The sequence below is a fragment of the Punica granatum genome, chromosome 3 (assembly GCF_007655135.1).
Source record: "Punica granatum isolate Tunisia-2019 chromosome 3, ASM765513v2, whole genome shotgun sequence".
NCBI classification, from domain to species: Eukaryota; Viridiplantae; Streptophyta; class Magnoliopsida; order Myrtales; family Lythraceae; genus Punica; species Punica granatum.
In genome coordinates, this window is record NC_045129.1 from 34,336,742 (window position 1) to 34,359,873 (window position 23,132).

General features: G+C 37.8%; 3 protein-coding genes and 1 pseudogene across 3 annotated transcripts; all 4 read left to right on the forward strand.

The window, feature by feature from the left end:
- Positions 1–299: 299 nt before the first annotated feature.
- Positions 300–2,770, forward strand: LOC116200865 (beta-amyrin 28-monooxygenase-like). Its single transcript, XM_031531811.1, has 4 exons — positions 300–893; positions 1,337–1,792; positions 1,897–2,084; positions 2,183–2,770. The coding sequence occupies exons 1-4, from the start codon at positions 410–412 to the stop codon at positions 2,480–2,482; spliced, it is 1,428 nt and encodes a 475-aa protein (XP_031387671.1). The 5' UTR covers positions 300–409; the 3' UTR covers positions 2,483–2,770.
- Positions 2,771–5,536: 2,766 nt separating this feature from the next.
- Positions 5,537–8,354, forward strand: LOC116200863 (beta-amyrin 28-monooxygenase-like). Its single transcript, XM_031531810.1, has 4 exons — positions 5,537–6,144; positions 6,537–6,992; positions 7,488–7,675; positions 7,785–8,354. Exons 1-4 carry the CDS (start codon positions 5,628–5,630, stop codon positions 8,082–8,084), a joined length of 1,461 nt encoding a protein of 486 aa, XP_031387670.1. The 5' UTR covers positions 5,537–5,627; the 3' UTR covers positions 8,085–8,354.
- Positions 8,355–8,815: 461 nt separating this feature from the next.
- On the forward strand, positions 8,816–13,654 carry LOC116200574 (annotated as a pseudogene).
- A 450-nt stretch (positions 13,655–14,104) lies between these two features.
- Positions 14,105–23,070, forward strand: LOC116198913 (beta-amyrin 28-monooxygenase-like). Its single transcript, XM_031529182.1, has 4 exons — positions 14,105–14,658; positions 21,495–21,950; positions 22,033–22,220; positions 22,307–23,070. Exons 1-4 carry the CDS (start codon positions 14,175–14,177, stop codon positions 22,610–22,612), a joined length of 1,434 nt encoding a protein of 477 aa, XP_031385042.1. The 5' UTR covers positions 14,105–14,174; the 3' UTR covers positions 22,613–23,070.
- Positions 23,071–23,132: the final 62 nt, after the last annotated feature.

Below are 23,132 nucleotides of genomic sequence, written 5' to 3' on the forward strand. Positions count from 1 at the left end.
TGCTAGAAGAACAATAAAACTATTTAAGTTTGAATCAATCTGCCATTATTATTATAATTATAATTATTATAGCAAATATTTTTTATTATAAGAGAGCTTGATAATCCTAATAAAGAGATATAAATCTAATAAAAGGCTCATTTCTTGACCAAAAAAAATCTAAAAAATGGATAGTATTCTCGTCAGTAAAAATTGAACATGAAATCTCTTAGTTCTTCAGCAAAGTATGTGCCACTACGCCACATTTCCAGTTCGGAACATTTACTAATTATATTTAATGTTTAAGAAGAAAGTGCATGTGCGTGGTCCCGAGGATAGCTAGATGATATAATCTGACGCGTCCCGGGTTATAGGAAGCACTAGATCAAAGAACTTAATCGCTTGGATCCATTGAACCATAGTGATTTTGATGATGGATCTCTTAGTCTTGGCCGTGATAATTGTTCTGCTTGTTACTCTTCTAGGAACCAAGCTGAAGCTGAAACAGGACTACCGGAATTTACCTCCGGGGAGCTCAGGCTGGCCGGTGATAGGTGAGACGCTCGACATGCTGAGGGCAAATTCCGAAGGGAATCCCCTCAAGTTCTCCAGGGACCGAGTGGAGAAGTACAAGTCATTGGTCTTCAGGACTCGTGTACTTGGGGAGAACATGGCGGTGCTCTGCGGGCCTGCTGGGAACAAGTTCGTGTTCTCAAACGAGGGCAAGAAGGTCGCGGTATGGTGGCCCAGCTCGGTCCAGCAGCTGATCGGGCCGTCCCTGGTCAACACTTCCGGGGATGAGGCTCGAGTCCACAGAAAGATGCTGATGAACTTCTTCAGCATTGAATCGCTGATGCAGTGCATCCCCACCGTAGACGAGGTCACCCGTGGTCACCTCGCAACTCACTGGCAAGGTATGCTTCGTTTATGAATGGCTCTTGAGTAAAAATACTATAAATTCATATATCTTTTTTCCATTGGAGAATCAATCATATTTATATCGCAACCAAAAGCTGAGGACATTTCGCTACAGAAAAGAGAAAAAAAAAAAAAAAAAAAAAAAGAGTCAAATTTTGGTAATATATAGGCAGGATCTGTATGCAGGACCTTCCAAGATATTTGGTGCTTCCGAAACATGATTTCAGGTTCAAATCTCATCGGAAGATCATGGAAGGTAATTTCCGTAAAATGTGCTCCCGTTGGCTTAGATAGTTTGCCTGGACTGGTCCGGCAGAGATTAGCTTAGCCTTTAGCTCAGAAAATCTTGGCCTGGCGCCTAATGGTCATACATACAAATATATAAATTCGACCTTCGGATATATATCATGGTAAATTTCTGGCGACTTTGATGCTGAAGGTAAAGAGATGGTCAAGGTTTACCCGACCATCAAAGACTACACATTCGAGCTGGCGTGCCGGCTCTTCATGAGTATCACTGATTCGGAGGTCATCTCGAGGCTCTCTTACCACTTCTGCTCCTTCATCAAAGGAGTCATCACAATCCCGCTGAACTTTCCTGGGACCCGGTTCTATGCCGCGATGAGAGCCGCGGATGCTATAAGGAGAGAGATCAGGGTTCTAGTGAAGCAAAGGAGGATCGATCTTGAGAATAAGGTGGCTTCCCCTACACAGGACCTCCTGTCCCGCTTGATGTCGAACCCGGACGAAAATGGAAAGTTCCTACCCGAAGTGGAAATCATAAATGATATGCTGGACATGCTCTTTGCGGGGCACGATACTTCTAGCTCTACCATAATGTTGCTCATGAAGTATCTTGGGGAGCTGCCTCAGGTCCACGAGAAGGTTCTCGCCGGTAAGCAAATTAAGATTCTGACTTGGCACTTGACAGATTATCTTCTTGACTGTCCACTGAAAAATGCATTGGAGATTATCATTGTTCGGCTTTAATGCAAGCAGAGCAAAGGGAGATTGCAGCGTCAAAGGCAGCAGGAGAATTGCTCAAGTGGGAGGACTTGCAAAGAATGAGACATTCGTGGAATGTTGTGTCTGAAGTGATGCGAATGACTCCTCCGGTGAACGGTTCGTTTAGAGAAGCCATGGTTGATATTGAATTCGAAGGCTATACCATTCCCAAAGGCTGGAAGGTAATTGACTGTCATGACTAGCTAATAAGATTAAGAACAACTTGATTTTGATTGCTAATTAATTTAGTTTTGTTATAATCCTCAACTGCAAAATCCAGATACACTGGAATGCTGCCTTCACACATTATGATCCAAACTGCTACCCCAAAGCAATGGAATTCGATGAATCAAGATTTGAGGGATCGGGACCTCCTCCTTACTCTTACGTGCCCTTTGGTGGTGGACCAAGGATGTGTCTGGGAAAAGAGTTCGCTCGTCTTGAGATCCTGGTATTCCTACACAATCTTGTCAATCGCTTCAGCTGGGAGTTATCAATACCTAATGAGAAAGTTATATATGACCCGATGCCGAATCCGGTCAATGGACTTCCTATTCATCTCCGACCCTGCAATTCGTAAGGCTTATTCCACAAGTTACCTTGCTTCGATTAGCCCTAAGGGATAGGTCTGTGGCTTTGGAACCTCGTACCCTCTGTTGTATCATGGATGTCACTGAATGTTGTCCACAAGTTCATCAACCGATTATTTTCTGCTCTTGCGAGGTAAGAAATGAACCAAAAGCATGTACATCAAGCATGTAAGTCTAAAACCACTAGTGTTGGCTTCATCCTGTTTCATCCCAGGAGGAAAGCCAGAGTTGTTTCATGTTGAGAGGGATAAGAAAAATATTCAGAACCGATCTATTCCCTTTTGTGTGAATCTTCCGAAAATCGATCAAAGTAGAGAAATCTTAACTAATTTGTAGCAGTAAAATAAGCAAAAAGAATACCGAGATTTAACATAGAAACTTTCCAGTAATGGGAATACACAAGCTAGTCCTCCTCTAGTGATCAAGGACTAGAGGCATACACTTCTTAGCAGTCGCACCTAATCAAAAAAGTTATGTCTCAAGTTTGCGTATAGAGTAGACTAAGTTCGAAAGTTATTAAAAATTATAGTAACTTTCTTAATTTTTATAACTTGATATTCATAACATAAACTTTGTACAAATTTCTCTAACTCAATTTGCCAAATGTGTGGATTATATTACAATTTTTAAAAAATAAAATGAAACTAAATTAATTAAATATGGTTTCTAAGAAATAGACAAAAAAACTTGATTAATAAAAAAATAATATAAAAAATGAAAACTCAATGGAATAATGAAATATATAATATTAATTTTACTGTGGATTATGCTCGGATAGTGTTATGATAATTTTTTTGATCCAATTATGATAATTTATTTAGATAAATTTATATGAAGTTTTTGGTAATTTTAGTTTTCAGATTCATTTTTAAGTTTTAAAATTTATTTAAATTGATTATGATTATTAAGAATAAATAATCTATATAATCACGTACTTTCCAACTATTCTCAATTTTTATGGTAGTCAACTTTTCTCAAATTAGTACATACTTTCAAAATTTTCTATAAATTCACGACATTTCATATTTGCTCTAAATCTAGCATGACGTCTTTCTTGATTAAAATTTTCCATTAGATAATGACGTCGCATATCCAAATCAATGCCTCATCATTTTAATAGATTTAAAAAAATCAAAAAAATCGAAAACTTAAAAGTACAAAAACTCCCTTGTGATTTGAGTTTGAGATAAATTAGATTTTATGATTTTTCTAGGGACAAATAACACCTTGTAGTTCACTTCGTGAGATATAATGGACCTCACTGTTAATTTTTCATCACATTTGGTCCTCAAACTTTTCTTTTTGTCATATTACTCTCAAACTTTTAACTTTTTTACAATTTGATCCTAAAATTCGGAAGAAAAGGGGGAAGGGGGCTTGGGCAACCGGTCGGTGACCCCGATCCCACCACCAAGGTTGTCTACACCCACAGAGGACGTCGGAAACCTTGAGGGTAGGGTCGGAGTTTCTGATTGGGGGCCCTACCCCCCAAATCGACCAGGATCTCGAGTTCAAGATCTCGATCGATTATGGGCCACCTCCATGGTCACCGACAGTCTCTATGGGTGCATGCGACCTCGGTGGTGGGGTCGGGGTCACCGACCGACGGTCCCTGCCCCTTCCCCTTTTTTCCGAATTTTAGGATTAAATTTAATAAAAAAAGTCGAAAGTTTGAGGGTAATAATGGTAAAAAGAAGAGTTTGAGGACTAAAAGTGACGAAAAATTAAAGGTGAGGTTTGTCTCACGAAGTGAAACACAGGGAATTATTTGTCCCTCAAAAAATCACATGGTCCAATTTGTCTCAATCTCAAACCACAAGGGGATTTTGTACTCTCTTTTTTTCCCAAAAAAAAAACGAAGGGAAGTCTGGCTCCACGGCTGATTTAGTTCAATTGCTCAAAAAATAAGAATCGGACCATATTTTTATACATTATTAAGTTTGAAAATATTATATGTCCCATTCTTCCAGGAATTGCCTAATAGCCTACCCACGACCGACTGAAGGGAGGAAAAAAAAAAGGGAAAAGAAAAGAATAGGACCACCGAGCTCAAAAATTAAATAAATTGATATGACAAAATTCAATGTACAAAATGATATGATACTTTGCTAGATGGCATGGCCTCGGTCGAAACTAAAAGATTCATGATAAAAATCATTGTGGTTTGGAGCCAGCCGAGCAACTCAGATCTTAATTTCTATAATCCTGTCACTATTACATAACATGTTTCGAATCAACAAACCTAACACAGAATGGAAATTTATATGGTATTCGTAGTAAAAGTCGGAGTACTGAAAATGCAAGGTCCATATATGTCAACAATGGGGGCCACATTAGTAAATGCAGAATTTAGAAACTTACAATGGGGGCCACATCAAAAATTCTCCTCCTCCTACTGCTGGAGTTGCATTTAAGGGCGGTGGTCCCCGGTTCGCCACTTCTTCCTGCAACAAACGTAGCCCTTCACTAAGGCCCTAAAAAAGGGAGGGGAAAAAAAACAGCTGGTTTGGAGCCGAGTATGTGATGTAGCATCATAGAAAACAAAAACAAATGGATTCCGGCAGTAGGTGGAGATTAAAAAAACATTCATTCCTCTGCAATTTCGACGGTGGTGGGCTTAACGGTGGGCCAACCACCACCGCTTATGAGAGGTCTTGCTGGTCTCTGAAGAGATTATTAAAAAAAAAAAAAAAGAGCGGTGGGGGCTCGGCTGCTAGCCGGACACCCCCAACCAGGGGTGGGGTCGCTGCCGACGCCGGAATTACCGAGGAGAGAGAGGGGCAGGTGAGGAGAGAGAGGGGTAGGTGAGCAGAGAGAGTGAAAAGATTGAGGACAAAATGGTAAGGTTCTAAATTGGACTGCATGGGCTGATGCGGCAACCCATGTTGACTAATGCCACCACTGAGGAGCTGACATAAGAGACCTTTCATTTTCGTCACTCCGAGTACCTTGGAAAATTCCTATGTCTGCGTTAAGTCTGTTGAATTTTTTTTTCAACGTGAATAGTTTTGTTGATTTGAATCATGTTATATAATGACATGATCATTTTAGAAATTAAGATCTCAATTGCTCAGCTCGATCCAAACCATACTACAAGTAAAGGGGCCACTTGCAGTTTGAATCATTGTGGCCACAATGGTTTTTATCATGGAGCTTTTAGTTTCAGTCCCGATGATTGTCCTACTTGCACTTTTCCTTCTTGGAAAGATGAGTATTTTTCTCAGAACCAAACAGATATCGAAATCGGACTTCCAGAAATTACCTCCGGGCAGCTCAGGCTGGCCGGTGGTGGGAGAGACACTTGACTTGCTGAGGGCCAACTTGGAAGGGAATCCCCTCAGGTTCACCAAGGACCGAGTTGAAAAGTACAACTCATTGGTCTTCAGAACTAGTGTACTGGGGGAGCAGATGGTGGTAATCTGTGGGCCTGCCGGAAACAAGTTTGCATTCTCGAACGAGGGCAAGAAGGTGGTTTTATGGTGGCCCAGCTCCTTGCGGCGGCTGGTTGGGCCGTCCTTTATCCACAAGGTCGGGGACGAGGCCCGGACGAACAGGAAGTTGTTGGTGAGCTTCTTCAGCGTCGAGTCGCTGATAAATTGCATCCCCACCATCGACGAGGTCACCCGCAACCACCTTGCGACTCATTGGCAAGGTATATATGTATTGTATTAATAATGGACTCTTGAATAACAGCATTATATAATCAATTAAGTTCATGTCATAATTCCAATCAATAACTAGGAATAATATAGTATGATCTAGGGAGAAAAAAAACAGCGCAGCAATTTTTTTGTTATATTTAGGCAGCAGGGATCTCTATGGACCTCGTATATGATTTTTGACGTGCTTCCAAACCATGACCTGTGGTCCAAAACTTGTTGGAAGCCCGTGAGAAGTAATTTCCGTGAGTGCTATGCCCGATATAGATAACGTGCTTGGGCCGGTCCGGGAAGAGGTTAGATGAGATATTAGTGCAGAAAAAACTGGACCTCACGCCCTATATAAGATAATCTTACTAAGTATCTTGCGACTTTGATGCTGAAGGTAAAGAGGAGGTTAAGGTTTACCCGACCATCAAGCACCACATATTCGAGCTGGCATGCCGGCTCTTCATGAGCATCTCTGAACCGGAGCTTGTCTCAAGGCTCTCTGTCCACTTCCACTACTTTTCCAAAGGACTCATGTCGATCGCTTTGGATTTCCCTGGGACTCAGTTCCATGCTGCAATGAGAGCTGCAGAGGCGATAAGAAGAGAGCTCCTGGTTCTGGTGAGGCAAAGAAGGATCGATCTCAACAACAAAGTGGCTTCCCCCACACAGGATCTTATGTCCTTTTTGCTGTCGAACCCGGACGAAGATGGAAAATTCATGCCCGAAGTGGAAATAACAAATAATATTCTAGGTCTGCTCTATGGGGCGCACGGTTCTTCTACCTCTACCATAACCTTACTGATCAAATATCTCGGCGAGCTGCCACAAGTTCGGGAGAAGGTTCTTGCCGGTAAGCAAAATAAGAATGCTACTAAACTATATTATATTGGAAAAACTACACATTCGCCAATATATTTTTGAATGATTTTCTATTCTATTCCATCTTCATGGTAACCTCCATCAGTTTTCTTAGTTTTTTTTTTGCTTTAGTGCTTTTCCTTTTGCCGTTTGTTTTCGTCCTATAGTTTTGGTTTTTTTTTTCCATCATTTTATTTAATTTTATCTTCTATTAAATTGAAGGTACATGACGAATATAGAAAAATAACGGAGCAATATGAGGAAAATGAACAAAGAAAAAATGAAAATGACTAAAATTGAAAAGTAAGTAAAGCTGCTTGATGTAAACGACAAAAAAGAAAAAGGAAATTGATTAAAATAGAAGATACCTTTAGAACTAGTGGGCTAAAAGTATGATATTTTCATTATTGTATTATATCTGGTCCACTCTGTGGTCTGCTGAACAACGAATAGAGACTAATATTATTTGGGATTTCAATGAGAACAGAGCAAAGGGAGATTGCAGCATCAAAGGCAGCAGGAGAATTTCTCACGTGGGAGGACTTGAAAAGGATGAGATATTCGTGGAATGTTGTGTCTGAAGTGATGCGAATGACTCCTCCGCTCATCAATATGTATAGAGAAGCCTTGGTCGATATCGAATACGAAGGCTATACCATTCCCAAAGGTTGTAAGGTACGTAATCAACTATCATATGCTCAATAAGAAGAATTTATTGAAAATTTGCTAATTGTTTTTTATATTCGGAATGCAAATTTGGTTGTTAATTTCGTTTTTAATCCAGCTATACTTGAGTATTTCCTTCACACATGATGATCCGAATTGCCACCCAAACGCTATGGAGTTCAACGAATCTCGATTCGAGGGATCCGGGCCTCCTCCTTACTCTTACGTGCCCTTTGGAGGTGGACCGAGGATGTGCCTAGGGAAAGAGTTTGCTCGTGTCGAGATCTTGATCTTCCTGCACAATCTTGTTAACCGCTTTGATTGGGACTTATCGATACCGAACGAGAAAATCATATACGACCCGTTGCCGGTCCCGGTCAATGGACTCCCTGTTCATCTCCGACCTCGCGATCCTTAAGATTTATTCCAGCTGTTATATCGCTTCCATCAGCCCTAGAGGACAGAGCAGTGGCTTTGGGACCTCTTACCGTTTACATTTTGGAGATGGCAATGAACGCTGTCATCAAATTTATCAATATCATATTTAAGAAATATAATAATTGGAGTGGGCTGTTTCATATGGGTTCTGTAAGTGGGAATTATTACTGGCGATGCATAGCTGGTAACACCTAATACTTTCTTTGTTCTCTTTTGATACGAGTATATTTAGTCTATTGATTGAGAATAATCTCGTTCTGGTATCAGTTTAATCATAATCACAATATGTTTTTAGTGGATTTTAAACTCATACTGTATTATAGGTCAAATTTACCAACTGAAAACTCAATTTGTTATTGAACCACATTCTTATAGTTTTATATCTTTTTCAAATACAAGGTTTTCATAAATGTCACGGGTCTAAAAAAACTAGTCTTACTTATTTTTATAAGAAGGAGGTGTTATGCTTTCATGATTATACGTGGTGTATTTTGAGTTTATCAAAATTTCAATATTATGATTTTTTTTTATATACCTTTTCGATTTTTCAAATAAACGTGTTCCGTGCTATTTCGCGTAACTCGCAGGCTCCATTCCTATTGTTTATACATGTAGTGTAGCCATTTTCTTTGGCACAAGATGCCTCTAATTTGTGTGTGTATATATCTATATATGTGTGTATATTGTAAGCATGTTTTTGTATCATCGTAAATGTCTGGCTACCATGGGGCTGAAGGTAAAGAGGAGATTAAGGTTTACCCGACCATCAAGCACCACATATTCGAGCTGGCATGCCGGCTATTCATGAGCATCTCCGATCCGGAGCTCATCTCAGCGCTCTCCTCCCATTTCCACTACTTTTCCAAAGGACTCGTAGCGATCCCTTTGAACTTCCCTGGGACACAGTTCTTTGCCGTGATGAGAGCTGAAGAGGCGATAACGAGAGAGCTCCTGGTTCTGGTGAGGCAAAGGAGAATCGATCTCGAGAATAAGTTGGCTTCCCCCACACAGGACCTCATGTCGCTCTTGCTGTCGAACCCAGGCGAAAATGGAAAATTCATGCCCGAAGCGGAAATAATTAATAATATGCTAGGCTTGCTTTACGCGGGCACGACTCTTCTAGTTCTGCCATAACCTCACTGATCAAGTATCACGGCGAGCTGCCTCAGGTTCATGAGAAGGTCCTTGCCAGTAAGTCATGGTTCATTCTTATTAATTGAGAGATTATTTCCTCGGCTCCCCGTCTACCAAAAAATGCAATAGATTAACATTATTTGGATTTAATGAGAGCATAGCAAAGGGAGACTGCAGCATCAAAGGCAGCAGGAGAATCGCTCACTTATCAATACCAAACGAGAAACTCATGTATTACCCAACTGCACACCCGGTGAACGGACTCCCTGTTCATCTCCGACCTCGCAATCCTTAAAGCTATAGCTGTGTCTCTGCATTCTCTTCCCTTGTTTATATTTGTGGATGTCACTGAATGCTGTCAAGCAACTTCGTCAATATCATATTGTGGACTGTTTCATACATGTTTCAGTAAGTAGGAACTACTCACGATGCGTAGCCAGCTAGTAACACCATTTTTATTTTATTTTTTTTGCACGGGTATCCTCAATCTGTTGGCTGAGATTAAATCTCAATTTAAAGTCAGGCCTAATCACGAGACATTTTCTGTAGATTTTCAAACTCTTGCACCGTGATAAAGTCCGTCCAATGAAAACTCAATTTGTCATTAAGTCATATTGTCGTGATTTTTTTATCTTTTTCATATCTATAAGGTTTTCGTGAATGTCACGGGTCTGGAAACATGATGGCTAGATTCTCCATACATAGCCATGTTTGTTTTGACAAATCCATGTTAAAATTACTCTCGTGCTCACTCCTTATCTAATTCAGACTCGATCGACGACTACTGCTGATCCAATAATTAAAGGACTTGGGCTGGCTATGATACTAAACAAGACGTGTGCCAAAGTTCATCGATTCCGCTACTTTGAGTACTCATCATCCTCAAATTTCCGTACCAAACTAACGTGCCCTGACGCTCATTCTTTTCCCAAGCCAATTCATTACGGGCCACCCAAGATGGGCCGACGCCCAGCCCATTTGCTCGGGACCAGTGAGCCCATTGGTAAGCTCTGAAGATAGATTGGGGCCGTGATCATTGACAAATATTTGAGATTCCCAAACCTTTTCTGTATCAGTTACCTTATAAATACTAGTAGGAGATCACGTGAGTAAGACATGGCATGAGCTAAATTCGTTTAATCATAAATTATATTTGACAATGTGATGACATACGGAATGCACATATACACTTGTAATAAGTGAAAGATAGCTTTTGTGCATATCTCTGTATATGAAATTCGAATATGGATCTTATATATTAAGCAAAAGCATGTACATCCTTTGGTTCCTCTATCGTAAAAATCGGAGTATCCTGCAAAATACTTCTGTTATTAGAAATTGGACTTTTCTCAGGCTTAATGCTTGGTTTGGATTCTTGATGCCGATGAGAAAGTGCTGAAACAAAATTTGCTAAAAATATTGTCGCTGATTTTCCGTGAAGGACAACGTTTCATAACGCTAATTTAGAGTTGTTCAATTTAAATACGGATGATTGTGCAATGCTTGAGATATACTGTAAGTACAAGTGTCCAGACAAATAAAGTTTCTTCTGCCAAATTAGTGCTTCAGTATGTAGCATGTAACGCAAATTGAGCAGGCATGATGTCTGCTCATGAACTTGAACAATGAGGGTCCAAAGTCCAAAATATAGCCCACCAACTTATTAAGTCCAGCCCTCTGAAGATGCACCAATAAGATGTATTCTTCTATAAGATTTCGCAATAGCACAAACTTAAAACTTTACTAAGAGAGTTGCCTCCTTCAACGAATGATAAATATATTAGAGCTGATTCCTGCAACGAGAGCCCTTCATTTGTACAACGAGAGAAAGCCCCTACATCCCCCACTTTCCTTACTTTTTTGTTTAGTTTTTTAAAATTAAAAATAATTTGAGACTTGTCACGACAATATAATTTATAATTGGTGTCCATCTACTGCCACATCAACACAATAAGAGGTGGCAAGCGATCAATTTTAAAAAGATGGGTGTCGTTAGCATATTAAAAAACAATAGGGGGGTGTCGGATGTATCGAACCTATTACAAATAATTTTGTAAATTTTAGGCCTTACGTTTTTAGGGGCCTCAGCAAAGGGCCAAAGGCGACAGTGGCGTTATTCTTAGGCTGCCCGTGGCTCGCATGCCATCTCTTTATGAGCATCTCTGGTCCGAAGGTCATCTCGAGGGTCGTCGTTGCAGAACCACGCATCTGAAGTAAAACTTTCTCGTTCTGATGAGTCCGGATCTCATTCAGAAGACTCGATTGATGACTATAATATTGAACCAATGGTCTAGGGCTTGGGGTTGCCGTGAGACTGAACAACATATTTACGGAAGTTCATCAATTCCGCTTCTTCGGGTTCTCCTTGTCCTCAAAATTCCATACTAAACTATTATTGGGGTGAGTTTCTACTCTATAAAAGAGAGTCATCAAAACCCATTAAAAATATAAAAAATATTTAGTGAGTTTTACTTGGTTAACACCATCAGTCATCTCATCAAATCGGAATTTATTATTTTATGAAAATGTGATAATAAAGACAATTGCTAAAAATTTTATTACGTAGTTAATTTTTTTAGATCGCGATATATTCTCGACTTATTGATTGTAGTTAATTTGTTTTTAGGAGTCACTGTACCCTGACCATGACGGACTCATTTCAACTTCTAGGCCCCCGGCGCCTGCTACATGAGTCAGTGCAGTCCACAAGAGCTAAGCTGTGGTCGACTGAACCCCACGCCCCATGTTCTCGTCAAGCGTTGCAAACTGGTGAGATGGTTCCCTACTAATTAATAAGGATGAGGCACAAAGTGTTCTCTTCCCCGTAAATGGGCCATAGCTTAATGCAACTAAAGGAAAATAAATTAAAATAACGTTTAAGTCGGATAAAAGGCAGAACGACAAGCACCCTAGCTTGCCTTAAACTAAAAAAATTTTGAATTTTATTTTTGCCAATAAAATTATCCGCATCTCTTTAAATAGCTTATTATTTTCTCTTATTAGGTTCTTGGATTTTTTTTATAACCAGAAAAGAGGAAAAGAAAAGGCAGTGTAAGTTGTTGAGAGATTCACGGTTGATAAGTGATTAGGTTCAACTTTAATTCAAAAGCTCAAGCCGGAAGGTTATGATATCTAATCTCTTATAAACTCTTCGAATTCTCTTTCATTTTTCCGTGTAGGACAATCTCTCTCAACGCCCGCCTTCACTTGACACCATATGGTCTTTTTCACTCTCTACCTACACGTGTCATGTGAAGACTTAAACACGACCTGCCCTCAACAACTTACCTCGAGTTGGGATCTACCATCTTTCGGATTCGGGCCTTAACTACATCGAGGTGAACTTCCTCTTCCACACTCATGCGAGGGGGGTCAAACCAACTACGAGCCGTACTTCCACTTTTGGACTCAGACTTCATCAGCCACGAGTTCCACATTCGGGCCTGGCGTGGTGTGAGTCTCCACACGGGCATCCGGAAGCTTAAGCCGCTCTAATATCATGTCAAATTTCCATTAGGTCCATAAGTAATTAGGCTCATGTCCAATCCAAAAGCTCAAGCCAAAGAGCCTTAGACAAAGAACAATGTCTCATAGTGACCCTCCCTGCTATCTCTGTCGTCACAGAGAGCTTCGAGGGCGTCTCAGTCCATCCACTCGAAACACCTTCTTCTGTGCGGCCCACCGGCAGCCGGAACAAGAGCTACCAAGCCGTCAAGGCTGTGGCAACTGACGGCAGGGATAACCTCAACCATTTGCAGAGAGCGACGATAGGCAGCAGCAATCAAGAGAAGGGTCGCTCCCATCGGTTTGTGGGACAGGTTCCTGACGGCGAGGATGGTGCAGCAGATGATGGAGACGATAGAGAGGATAATGGAGGAGCCTTTTGCCTACTCGGGCGGGTGGCCCACGCCTTTGCCGACTGAGGCAGGAGGATTTGGCCGAGGGAGTAATCCATGGGAGATCAAGGAGGGTGAGCGTGAGTACAAGATGAGATTTGACATGCCTGGTATGACCAAAGAGGACGTGAAGGTGTGGGTCGAGGAGAAGATGCTCGTCATCAAGGCCAAAAGGTTCCCAAGAAGAAGGGCGGCGAAGGTAAGGGCCAGGAAAGCGGAGCTAGTGAGGAAGAGGGGGAGGGGGACTGGTCTGCTAAGAGCTCTGGGAGGTACATCAGCAGGATTGCATTGCCGGAGAAGGTGCAGTTCCAGAAGATCAGAGCAAAAGTTAAGGATCAAGTCTTATATATAACCATTCCTAAGGATGACTATACCGGGAAGATACTCCACATCAATGTCGAATGATTCTTGATATGTAATTTAGATATCTTGCGGTTTAACAAAGTTTTGGGTCTGCAGAGGAGATGTATTTCCTGCGAAAACAGTAATCATGCTCGGAGTCGATTGAATCTATGTTTCTTGGAGGTTAATGAATCTATATGTTTAGTGTCGGCATAAAAAAAAAAAAAACAAAGTCATGTTGGACCGAACTTATACGGGTTCGGATTCATCTGCAATTCAAAAATTTAAATCAATATATTGTTGACCCTTGCCAGATATAATCCCTTCCATTTTTTTTTTTTGGGGCCGGTGGGGGACAATTCTTGTCCCCCCGCCTCTACTTCCATCATATGTATGCCGAACTTCAAAGGTCCAATTCCTTCCAGCCCATCGATCAGATCACAAATAGATTGACATGAGAAGCACTCCACTAATGCCGGCAATACTAATTGGACGTTACACATTCAAAATGATAAGTGACAACAACCTAACATTCGCTCGAAGATGAAAGTGCCCAGGTGTCGTCCTACGGTTCAATGGGGTGCACCTTTCCCTAGGGTAAAACAGTGTGCTGTACTTAAAAAGTCCGACCTAGTCATTTATATATATAGACATATATCCCATCTTAGCAAGTACAGCTCAAGATAATTCCACGGAAGATGGTCTCATTCATCAGCACGACCCTCCTCCTCCTCCCGATTCTCCTTGTCCTAGTGGCAAAACTCAGATGCAAACAAACGCATCGAAATATCCCTCCCGGGAGCTCGGGATGGCCGATCCTTGGTGAGTCGATCGAGTTCCTCCGTACCAACTCGGAGGGTGCCCCCGAGAAGTTCATTCGTGACCGAGTCGAGAAGTATGGTTCGCATGTCTTCAGGACCTACCTGCTGGGGGAGCCGATGGCAGTGCTATGCGGACCAGCAGGAAACAAGCTCCTGTTCTCGAATGAGAGCAAGAAGGTGGCGCTGTGGTGGCCAGCCTCAGTTCAGCGGCTGATCGGGCCGTCACTGATCAGCAAGTCCGGGGAGGAAGGGAGGGTCCACAAGAAGATGCTGATGAGCTTCTTCAACATGGAGGAGCTGGTGAAGTGTATTCCCACCATGGACGACGTGACTCGCCTCCACCTCGCCACTCAGTGGCAAGGTACGTATTATATAATTTAATCATCACTAATGCTATATATTCCTCCTTACTATTTTAATCAGAATTTTCGTTTTTCTTTTAAGACTATGATTTTTTCTCAACCAATAGATTCAGAAATTGATTTGCTTTTGCACATCGGCTAGCTTTCAGTCACGTAATGTTAATTTACGGTGCATGTTGCGTTATTTTCCACGCTTCAAGCTCCGTGCTTATTTTTTTTTTCCATTGGTTAATTATACGGATACATCCCCCTAAATTTTATAGGAAAAATAATTAACCAAAAAAATGAAGTTGAGTGCAGTTACACTTGCCACAGGCTAAAGGCTCTAAATTCTATTTTTAACTAGTTGATGCCGATAATATTTCAACATATATGCTACGGATAAATATAAATAGAAAAAAATTATGTGCCTAATAGATACGTTAATATAAATAATGAGTGAGATATTAAAAAAAAGTGAATAATGACAAAACAACATTACTGTAGTCCTATAAAAATGCGAATAATAGTATGTGCTTGTAATTTTAATAATCAAACATATAATTTTATCACAGATGAGTAATTGTTTGCAAAAGATCAATTAAGAAAAACGACACGTACATATGCACTACAATTAAAAAATACATATATCATTTCTTATAATATTAGAAAGCTCTTAAATTTCTCAAGTATATTAACTAACAAGATGAGATGAATTAATATTGTGTAGTATATGTAACATTAATAAAGAATTTAAATCGTAAGAGAATTTTCTGATAATTAGAGTACGTTTCACTTTATTAAATAGATTTTTAAATAAATATATATTAAAGTTACGCCTAAAAACCTTTCATTATCTAAAGTACGGGAAATGAGTAGTCTAACAAGCTTCGATTCAAGAGGGAAAAAGATTCCAACTGCACTATTTGTTTTACATATAACAATGAGTAAAACTTGTTAGAGGATAAGTGTATTTTGAAAATAGCTATGTTTTTCAGCAAATTTTGACTTCCTTAAACTTTTTCTCTAGAAAAATAATTATTTAACTTCGAAAAAATAAAAATAATTTTAGGAAATGCAAAATTGAGAAAATTGAAAAGAAAGAAGAAATTATTAACTTTTTTTTCTCTTTTTGCTGCTTAACATCAACGTTGATGGAAAATTGATGCAACATTTTCTGCGCTCATGTGCAACTTTTCCCCATCCTCATTGTTTAAAGAGTTGAAGGTATTTTTCCAAAAAAAAAAAGGTAGGCATAGTAAATCGCATTATGAAAAATCAATGAGAGACCAAAAACGAAAAATTCAATGAGTCTATGTAAATTATCAAAAATACTTTTGATTTTTCAATGACATTCATAAATATATATAAATACATTCAAATAATATGAACAAATATAAAAATTCATTTAATTGACTATAGATAAAATATAGCAATAATTCATTTAACTGAAATAAAAGATCCACTAATGTGGAATTGCGGATTTTATGATTGGCTTTGCACGGTGCAACCATATCATGTGCCCTGACTTTTACGTATTATAATTGATTGGTAGAATTTCATGTATTTTTTTAGGTGAACAAATGAGACCGTAACAGTATAAAAAATAAATTAGAATTTCAAGTACTTATTTATTTTTAATAATTTTCACTAATTGGAGAGTCTCATTTCCCATTTTTGGATCCTATAAGGTGCCATATGTGTGCTACTATATCACAAAAATCATGACCCCAAAAAAAAAAATTTGGGACTCCCTACTCTAATTAGAGGTCCCAATTTTAGATCCCACTGGAAAAAAACAAAAAAACAAAAAAGTGAAGGGGTCGCTGCAGCAGTGAGTGTGTGGGCCCGATGCTGCCACGTGGTCCCATCTGATTGATTGGGAACTCATAAAAAATATAAAAATAAAACAAATAAAGTTGAGTGCATTGTGGACCCTAGGCACTGACAGCCTTCGCCCGCTGGCGTGGTTGGGCGCGACATAAATTGCGCCAATTCCAGTAAGATGGGACTGGACCCATATATTCTGAACCCAACCCTCATTGGCGCGAAAGGCCACTCTCAATGGTTATGAGCAAGAAATTCTATAATCAGTGATTAGGGATTGAGACTATAATTATAACGTGGAACGGACGTGTTTGATAATTGTTTTGACAAGTTAGATATGACATTAGGTAGGAATTTCTTGATATTTTAGAGTAGATTCGTAGGGCCTGCAGGTCCTTTTGGCGACAAGTGGCGTGCTTATTCCCCCACCTTTCCATGGACTAATTCGGCCAACTTTAATTTCTGTAGAGGAGTATTGTAGGTCTAGAAAATCTGGAGATAATTGGTAAAGTGAAGAAGGTCTCTGGTGCAATTATTATAAAGTAGTTATAATACACAATTAAAGTTAATTATTTCAATTGATAGTAAATTATTGAGAAAACCATCAATATTGCCCCTAAAAGATTCTTGAACCAATAGTTTTGTCCTCTAAAGATTTTTGCCAACTGAATTGTCCTCCAAAGATCATTCCGTCTAGCAATTTTGTCCTGACGTCAATTTACCGTCACTATCGTGATGAAAGTATGACATGGACGCTTATGCGGCATCCATTAGGCAAACAATACATGCAAAATATAGTTTCTTAAACCCATTGATGAAACTACGACGTTTCGCTTCCCCATCTCAAAAACGACATCGTTTTGGATGAAGTCGAAATAAAAAAAATTAAAAAAGGAAAAATAATAGAAATCAGAAACTAATAAATATTATATAGTATTTATTAGAAATATAAAAATAGAAATTATAAAAAAAAAGGATTGCTCGTGTCCTTTCTGATTTGCTAGAGCTCCAAGCTCTGACGAGCCAGGGGCTCTCGAGACACGCTCAAGGCCCAGCTCTCCTAGCTAGGTTCGCGCTGGGGCCACGAATCAAAGCACGAGGCTTGCTAGCCCTGGGTAACGACAAGAAAAGAAAGGCGGTGGCAATGAGGATGGGTGGCAGATGGGAGGTTCGTTTGGAAAATTTGAATGATAGTTGAGGGTATTTTGATCATTTCAGTCCTATTATGCATAATTATCTATTACGTACAGGGAGGTGTGACATTAAAATTTGGAGGTCTATTACGGATAAGTAAGCCCATTCGTAATTGCGATTATGATTACGAGTCAAAGCAGACAAAGTAATGGATGTATAATATGTCTCTAATGCTTTGCCTATTCATGCAAATCAAGCACACATTTTTTAATGAATAAATTGTTAATATTTATTTTTTAACGTTTCTAATTTCTTTTATTTTTTATTTCGATTTTATCCAAAACGACGTCGTTTTTAAGCTGGGAAGGGGCGTAAAACGACGCCATTTTTGTGTTGGGACTAGAAACAACGTCATTTCATCATGTGAGTTTAAGAAATCAAATTTTGCATGTGTCATTTGCCTAATGGACGTCACATAAGCTTTCATGTCATACTTCCGTCACGGCATTGAAGGTAAGTTGATGTCGGGACAAAATTGTAGACGAAATGGCTTTTGGAGGACAAAACTATTGGTAAAAATCTTTAGAAGGCAAAACTCTTGGTTCAAGAATCTTTTGGGGCAAGATTGATAGTTTTCTCTAAATCTTTTATGTAGATATTACTAAGAAAGAAAGTCAAGTATGCAAATTTTGAAATATAAGTTACCCAAATTTCGAAATAATTCAATTCTTATTTTGAAAATATTCACTTAATTTTTTAGTAAAATACCTAACTTTTACTTATTGACTAATTTGTTGGATCCGTGGGTTGCACGGATTTTATAAATAAAATTTTATTTTAAATTTTTAAATATGACAATAATAATTGGTATGAATGTATATATATTAGCATGCAAAATATTATGCCATAAATTTAGACTTGCAATAGAAGAATATATATTAAATATATACATCAAAATTTCTTAATTGAGAAATTCATGCAATATGATCATCATTGCAATTGCCAATTTAATTTCTAACAAAAATTAATTCAATATTTGAATAATTTTTTTATAAAATTGTTAATTTTATTTGAATATTCTTAGAGCCTATCAAAAATTTTAAACTTCATTATTTAGTTGTACACCTTTATTATAACTAATACTTCATATATTAATTTTATAAATTTGAACACTTTTCGATAAAATAACCTAATTACTTGGATAAGAGTTTTACTTAATTCAATTTATGTAATTCTTAAAAATTTTAAAAATAATTATAAGTTTATAATATGAAAGAATATTTATTTTCTTAAAAAGATGAATAGACTTATTTATTAATAATATGAGAATAAGTAATTGAAATATTCTTTCATACTTCTTTGAATATTTTCTTTATGAGTTATATATAGTATATTAATCTATGAATTAGTAAGGCTTTTACCCTTTTACCCCTATATTATTTTCACATTTTCTTTCATAACCCCATTTAATGCATGGGTACAACTTTATATATATAGATTAGCACTAAAGAGACATACATGATTTAATACAATATTTTCGGATAAAAATACATCATGTTTATATATTGTAATGCTTTTAACATAATCAAATATGATGCCTTAATTATGTAACATAAGTGCATCTTTGGTTATCTTTTTAAACTTAAGTAAAAGTTTTGCACAAGATTTTGATAGGGTTGGTATTCTCTTGAGGATTTTTTTAAAAAATTTTGGACATACTTTAATTTCTATTTTAGCTTTTTTAACCTCCCAATGTAAATCAACTTGACTTCTTTTATAATTATATAAATATAATAAAATAGAGAAAAGTTTTAGTCTTAATTAGTACAATTTTTTTCTTTTTATTTTTGGATAATTACCTTAATAACATATTTTTTAAATATATAAAAAAGAAACTCTTCTAATATGGTTCACTTGATATAAATATAACATAAACATATATATATATTGTATACGTATTTTACCTAGACCACCCACTTTATACATGCATATAATAAATCATATAAATTATTAAAGTAATTAGCATATTAAATATTTTAAAGGTCAAGTGCTTGAGTATTTGTATTTTAAGTTAGTTAGTAACAATATTTTGCTAGTCTAATAAATTAATTTGTCAAAATTATACTTTTGAGGCCACAAATTGTTATTTTTATGATACACCGATTCAGTTATTTAAATATAACCCGTATTAAATATTGCATATATTTTTCAGTCAAATGTTTTGGATATTTCGAATTTTAATCAATTTATAAAGAATATATTGTTAGGGCTATAAAATTCCTTTTTTTTAATGATTTATGGAATGTAGATACTTAAAATACTATATGTATTTATACATATTTCATATTTTTACTTTTATTTGATTTAATTATAAAATAAGGGTTAATATTAATACACATTTAAGGGGCCAATTCTACTTTACTATATATATATATATATATATTGATTTCTTTTCACATAATAAAGGAGATTTATGGGCGTAATCAAGGAAACTGAAATCTAAATAAAAAGGCACATGTAATCCTATTAGCGAGAATCAAATTTGAAACATTTTAATTCTTAGAGGAGCATGTGTCAATATACGATGTCCTATTTCTCAAATTTTTAGTATTTTATGGGTAAAAAAGTTTTAATAATTTGCTTGATTGATTTCACCATAAAATCAGTGTGGTTATATTAAAACTCGAATTCCAAAAAATGTCTTTTATACACAAAAGTCTAAGATGCAATTACTTTAAAAGTAGTTGCACCGTGTATACAACTACAAGTAAATTATTTAAAATTGTAATAGAGCAAAGTAATTTTAAGTAAATTCTATGCTTTTCGAGTAAATTGCACGTATTTTGATAAATTAATTGGGGTAAATTACTTCTTCTTAGTAAATTATTTACTACTTCTCTTGGTACTGAGAAAGTCTTTTATGTGACAGTGATACCATGTGATAATGTCACAAGCCAATAAGAATTTTTTATTTTGATTTTTAGTATGTAAGTAAAAATATATAAAATTTATTGTTGACAAAAATAATTCATTATGGGTAAAAATAATATTTTTTTATGTGTTTGATAGCATAATCCCATATAATATTAACGTTACACCCTACACCTTTTCCGCCGTGGCACCACCCTTATGGTAAGAATTTTTGTTTCTTTCTTTTTGGCCACTTCCGTTCAAAACACAATTATGAACCGAAACGATGCAAGCTGTTTTGGTCACCTTGTGAGCCACAAAAAATAGGACAGTGGGATCCACCTCCACGACGATCATTTATAGTCTATATATATACGTACAAAATAGTTTCTATATTATTTTCCAATCGGATGACCGGATGAACTAGAATTGATTTTGCGCAATTTTATACCATGTTCGCATCCACGGGCCAGGGTTTAGAGATCATAAGAGCCGCTACGATGTCTTCTTTTATACTCTGGTGCAAATGAAAAGTATGAGCACTACATCCTCCTCTCACGAGTGTGGCGGTTCTCACATATATTTTGGTAGTATTGTAAATGAGGATGCCGGATGACGACCTCTCAACCTCAAAGGACGATGGCATGTTGTCGGGATTTATTTGATCGGAAGTATAGTATACAAAAGGACGTAAAGATCGAGCTTCATAAAAACATAAATTCTACAGCAAGTCTTAATTGCGTTATATTTTGAATTCTTTTTTTTTTCTTTTTTAATGAGATCACGGTATATTCTCAATCCATACGCTAAGATTCGGGTTAGCCCTGAAAATAGTTTAACTACATCCTTTGTGTGTTGGTCTTTGTGTGTATTCGTATATAAAGAAGGGGCCGGGATGCATTTCATATATGAATAATTTTCATTCATGTCATATCCCATGTGTTTGCTTGCACAAATTGCTTACAATTGTAGCTATTCGATGAAGGTAATGAGGAACTGAAGGTCTACCCGACCATAAAACATTACACATTCGAGCTAGCGTGTCGACTCTTCATGAGCATCACTGAACCCAACCTCATTTCAAGGCTCTCCTCCCACTTCAAATTATTCCTCAAAGGAGTGATTGCGATCCATCTCAACCTTCCGGGAACCCGCTTCTACCATGCCGTGAGAGCTGCTGATGCAATCAGGAGGGAGCTCCGGGAGGTCATGAGGCAGCGAAGGGTGGACTTGGAGAAGGAGGAGGCTTCTCCTACCCAAGATATCCTGTCGTATCTGCTCGCTAATGCAGATGAAAACGGGAAGTTCATGCCCGAGGTAGAGATCATAAACAACATGCTGAATCTGCTCTTTGCGGGCCATGACACTAGTAGCTCGACCATAACCTTGGTCATTAAGTATCTTGCCGAGCAGCCTCGGGTCCATGAAAAAGTCCTCGCAGGTTGGCTAATCTATTCCTCCCAGCTCTGCATTATTACACAATTAAAGTATATTAACATGTATTAGGATTTTGATCATATCAGAACAAAGGGAGATTTCAGCATCAAAGTCGCCTGGAGAGTTCCTTAATCGGGAAGATTTGAGAAGAATGAAATATTCATGGAATGTTGTGTCTGAAGTCATGAGGATGACTCCTCCGATCACCGGTTCGTTCAGAGAGGCCTTGGTCGATATCGAGTTTGAAGGCTATACCATCCCCAAAGGCTGGAAGGTAATCAACTAACTATACTTGAGAAGGACCTTTCATTTCCATCTCGGGACACAATTTGATTAATTGCTTGTTTGGGAATGATCCAGCTGCTGTGGAGTTCTGCCTTCACGCACAAAGATCCGAATTTCCACCCGAAACCAATGGAATTTGATGAATCGAGGTTCGAGGGATCCGGGCCTCCCCCCTACTCTTATGTACCTTTCGGAGGAGGACCAAGAATGTGCCTGGGAAAAGTGTTTGCCCGTCTCGGGATCCTTGTCTTCCTGCACAATCTCATCCATCGGTTCGACTGGGACCTGTCGATTCCGAATGAAAAGATAGTGTTTGATCCGATGCCCACTCCGGAAAATGGACTCCCTGTCCGTCTCCGGCCCCGAAATTTTTCCGGTTAATCCCATGCAAAGATCAATTTGGTTTCCAAGAGTGACTTAAATGGTTTTATCTTAAGTATGCATGCTTCTAGATGAGCCACATGAAGGGATTCCCATTCCATCTACTGAAATTTGATTAGTTAATGTACTATATTGCGTAGAATTAACTAGTAAAAAATGTTCTAATAATTAAAAAAGGAGTGCAATGACATATATGCCCTTTCTTAGAATTAAATTTTGGTGTGTTTGGTTTTAGAGTTAAGTAGAGTTGAGTTTTGATTTTAATATTGTGCTTGGTTTTAGAGTTGAGTTGAGTTGAGTTTTGATTTTAATTAGGTTGTAATAAGTGTGTTATTGAATTATGAGAAAAAATGTGAAAAAGTAATGAATAGTTGAGATAATTTAGTATTAAAAATTGAATTGAGTATAATAGAGTTGTATGTGGATTTATGTATGGAGCCCACCTTTTTTACTTTGAATAGTTGATTTTTGTTGTGTAGTGAGTAGAGTTAAAGTTAGAGTTAAAATCTTAAAATTCGAT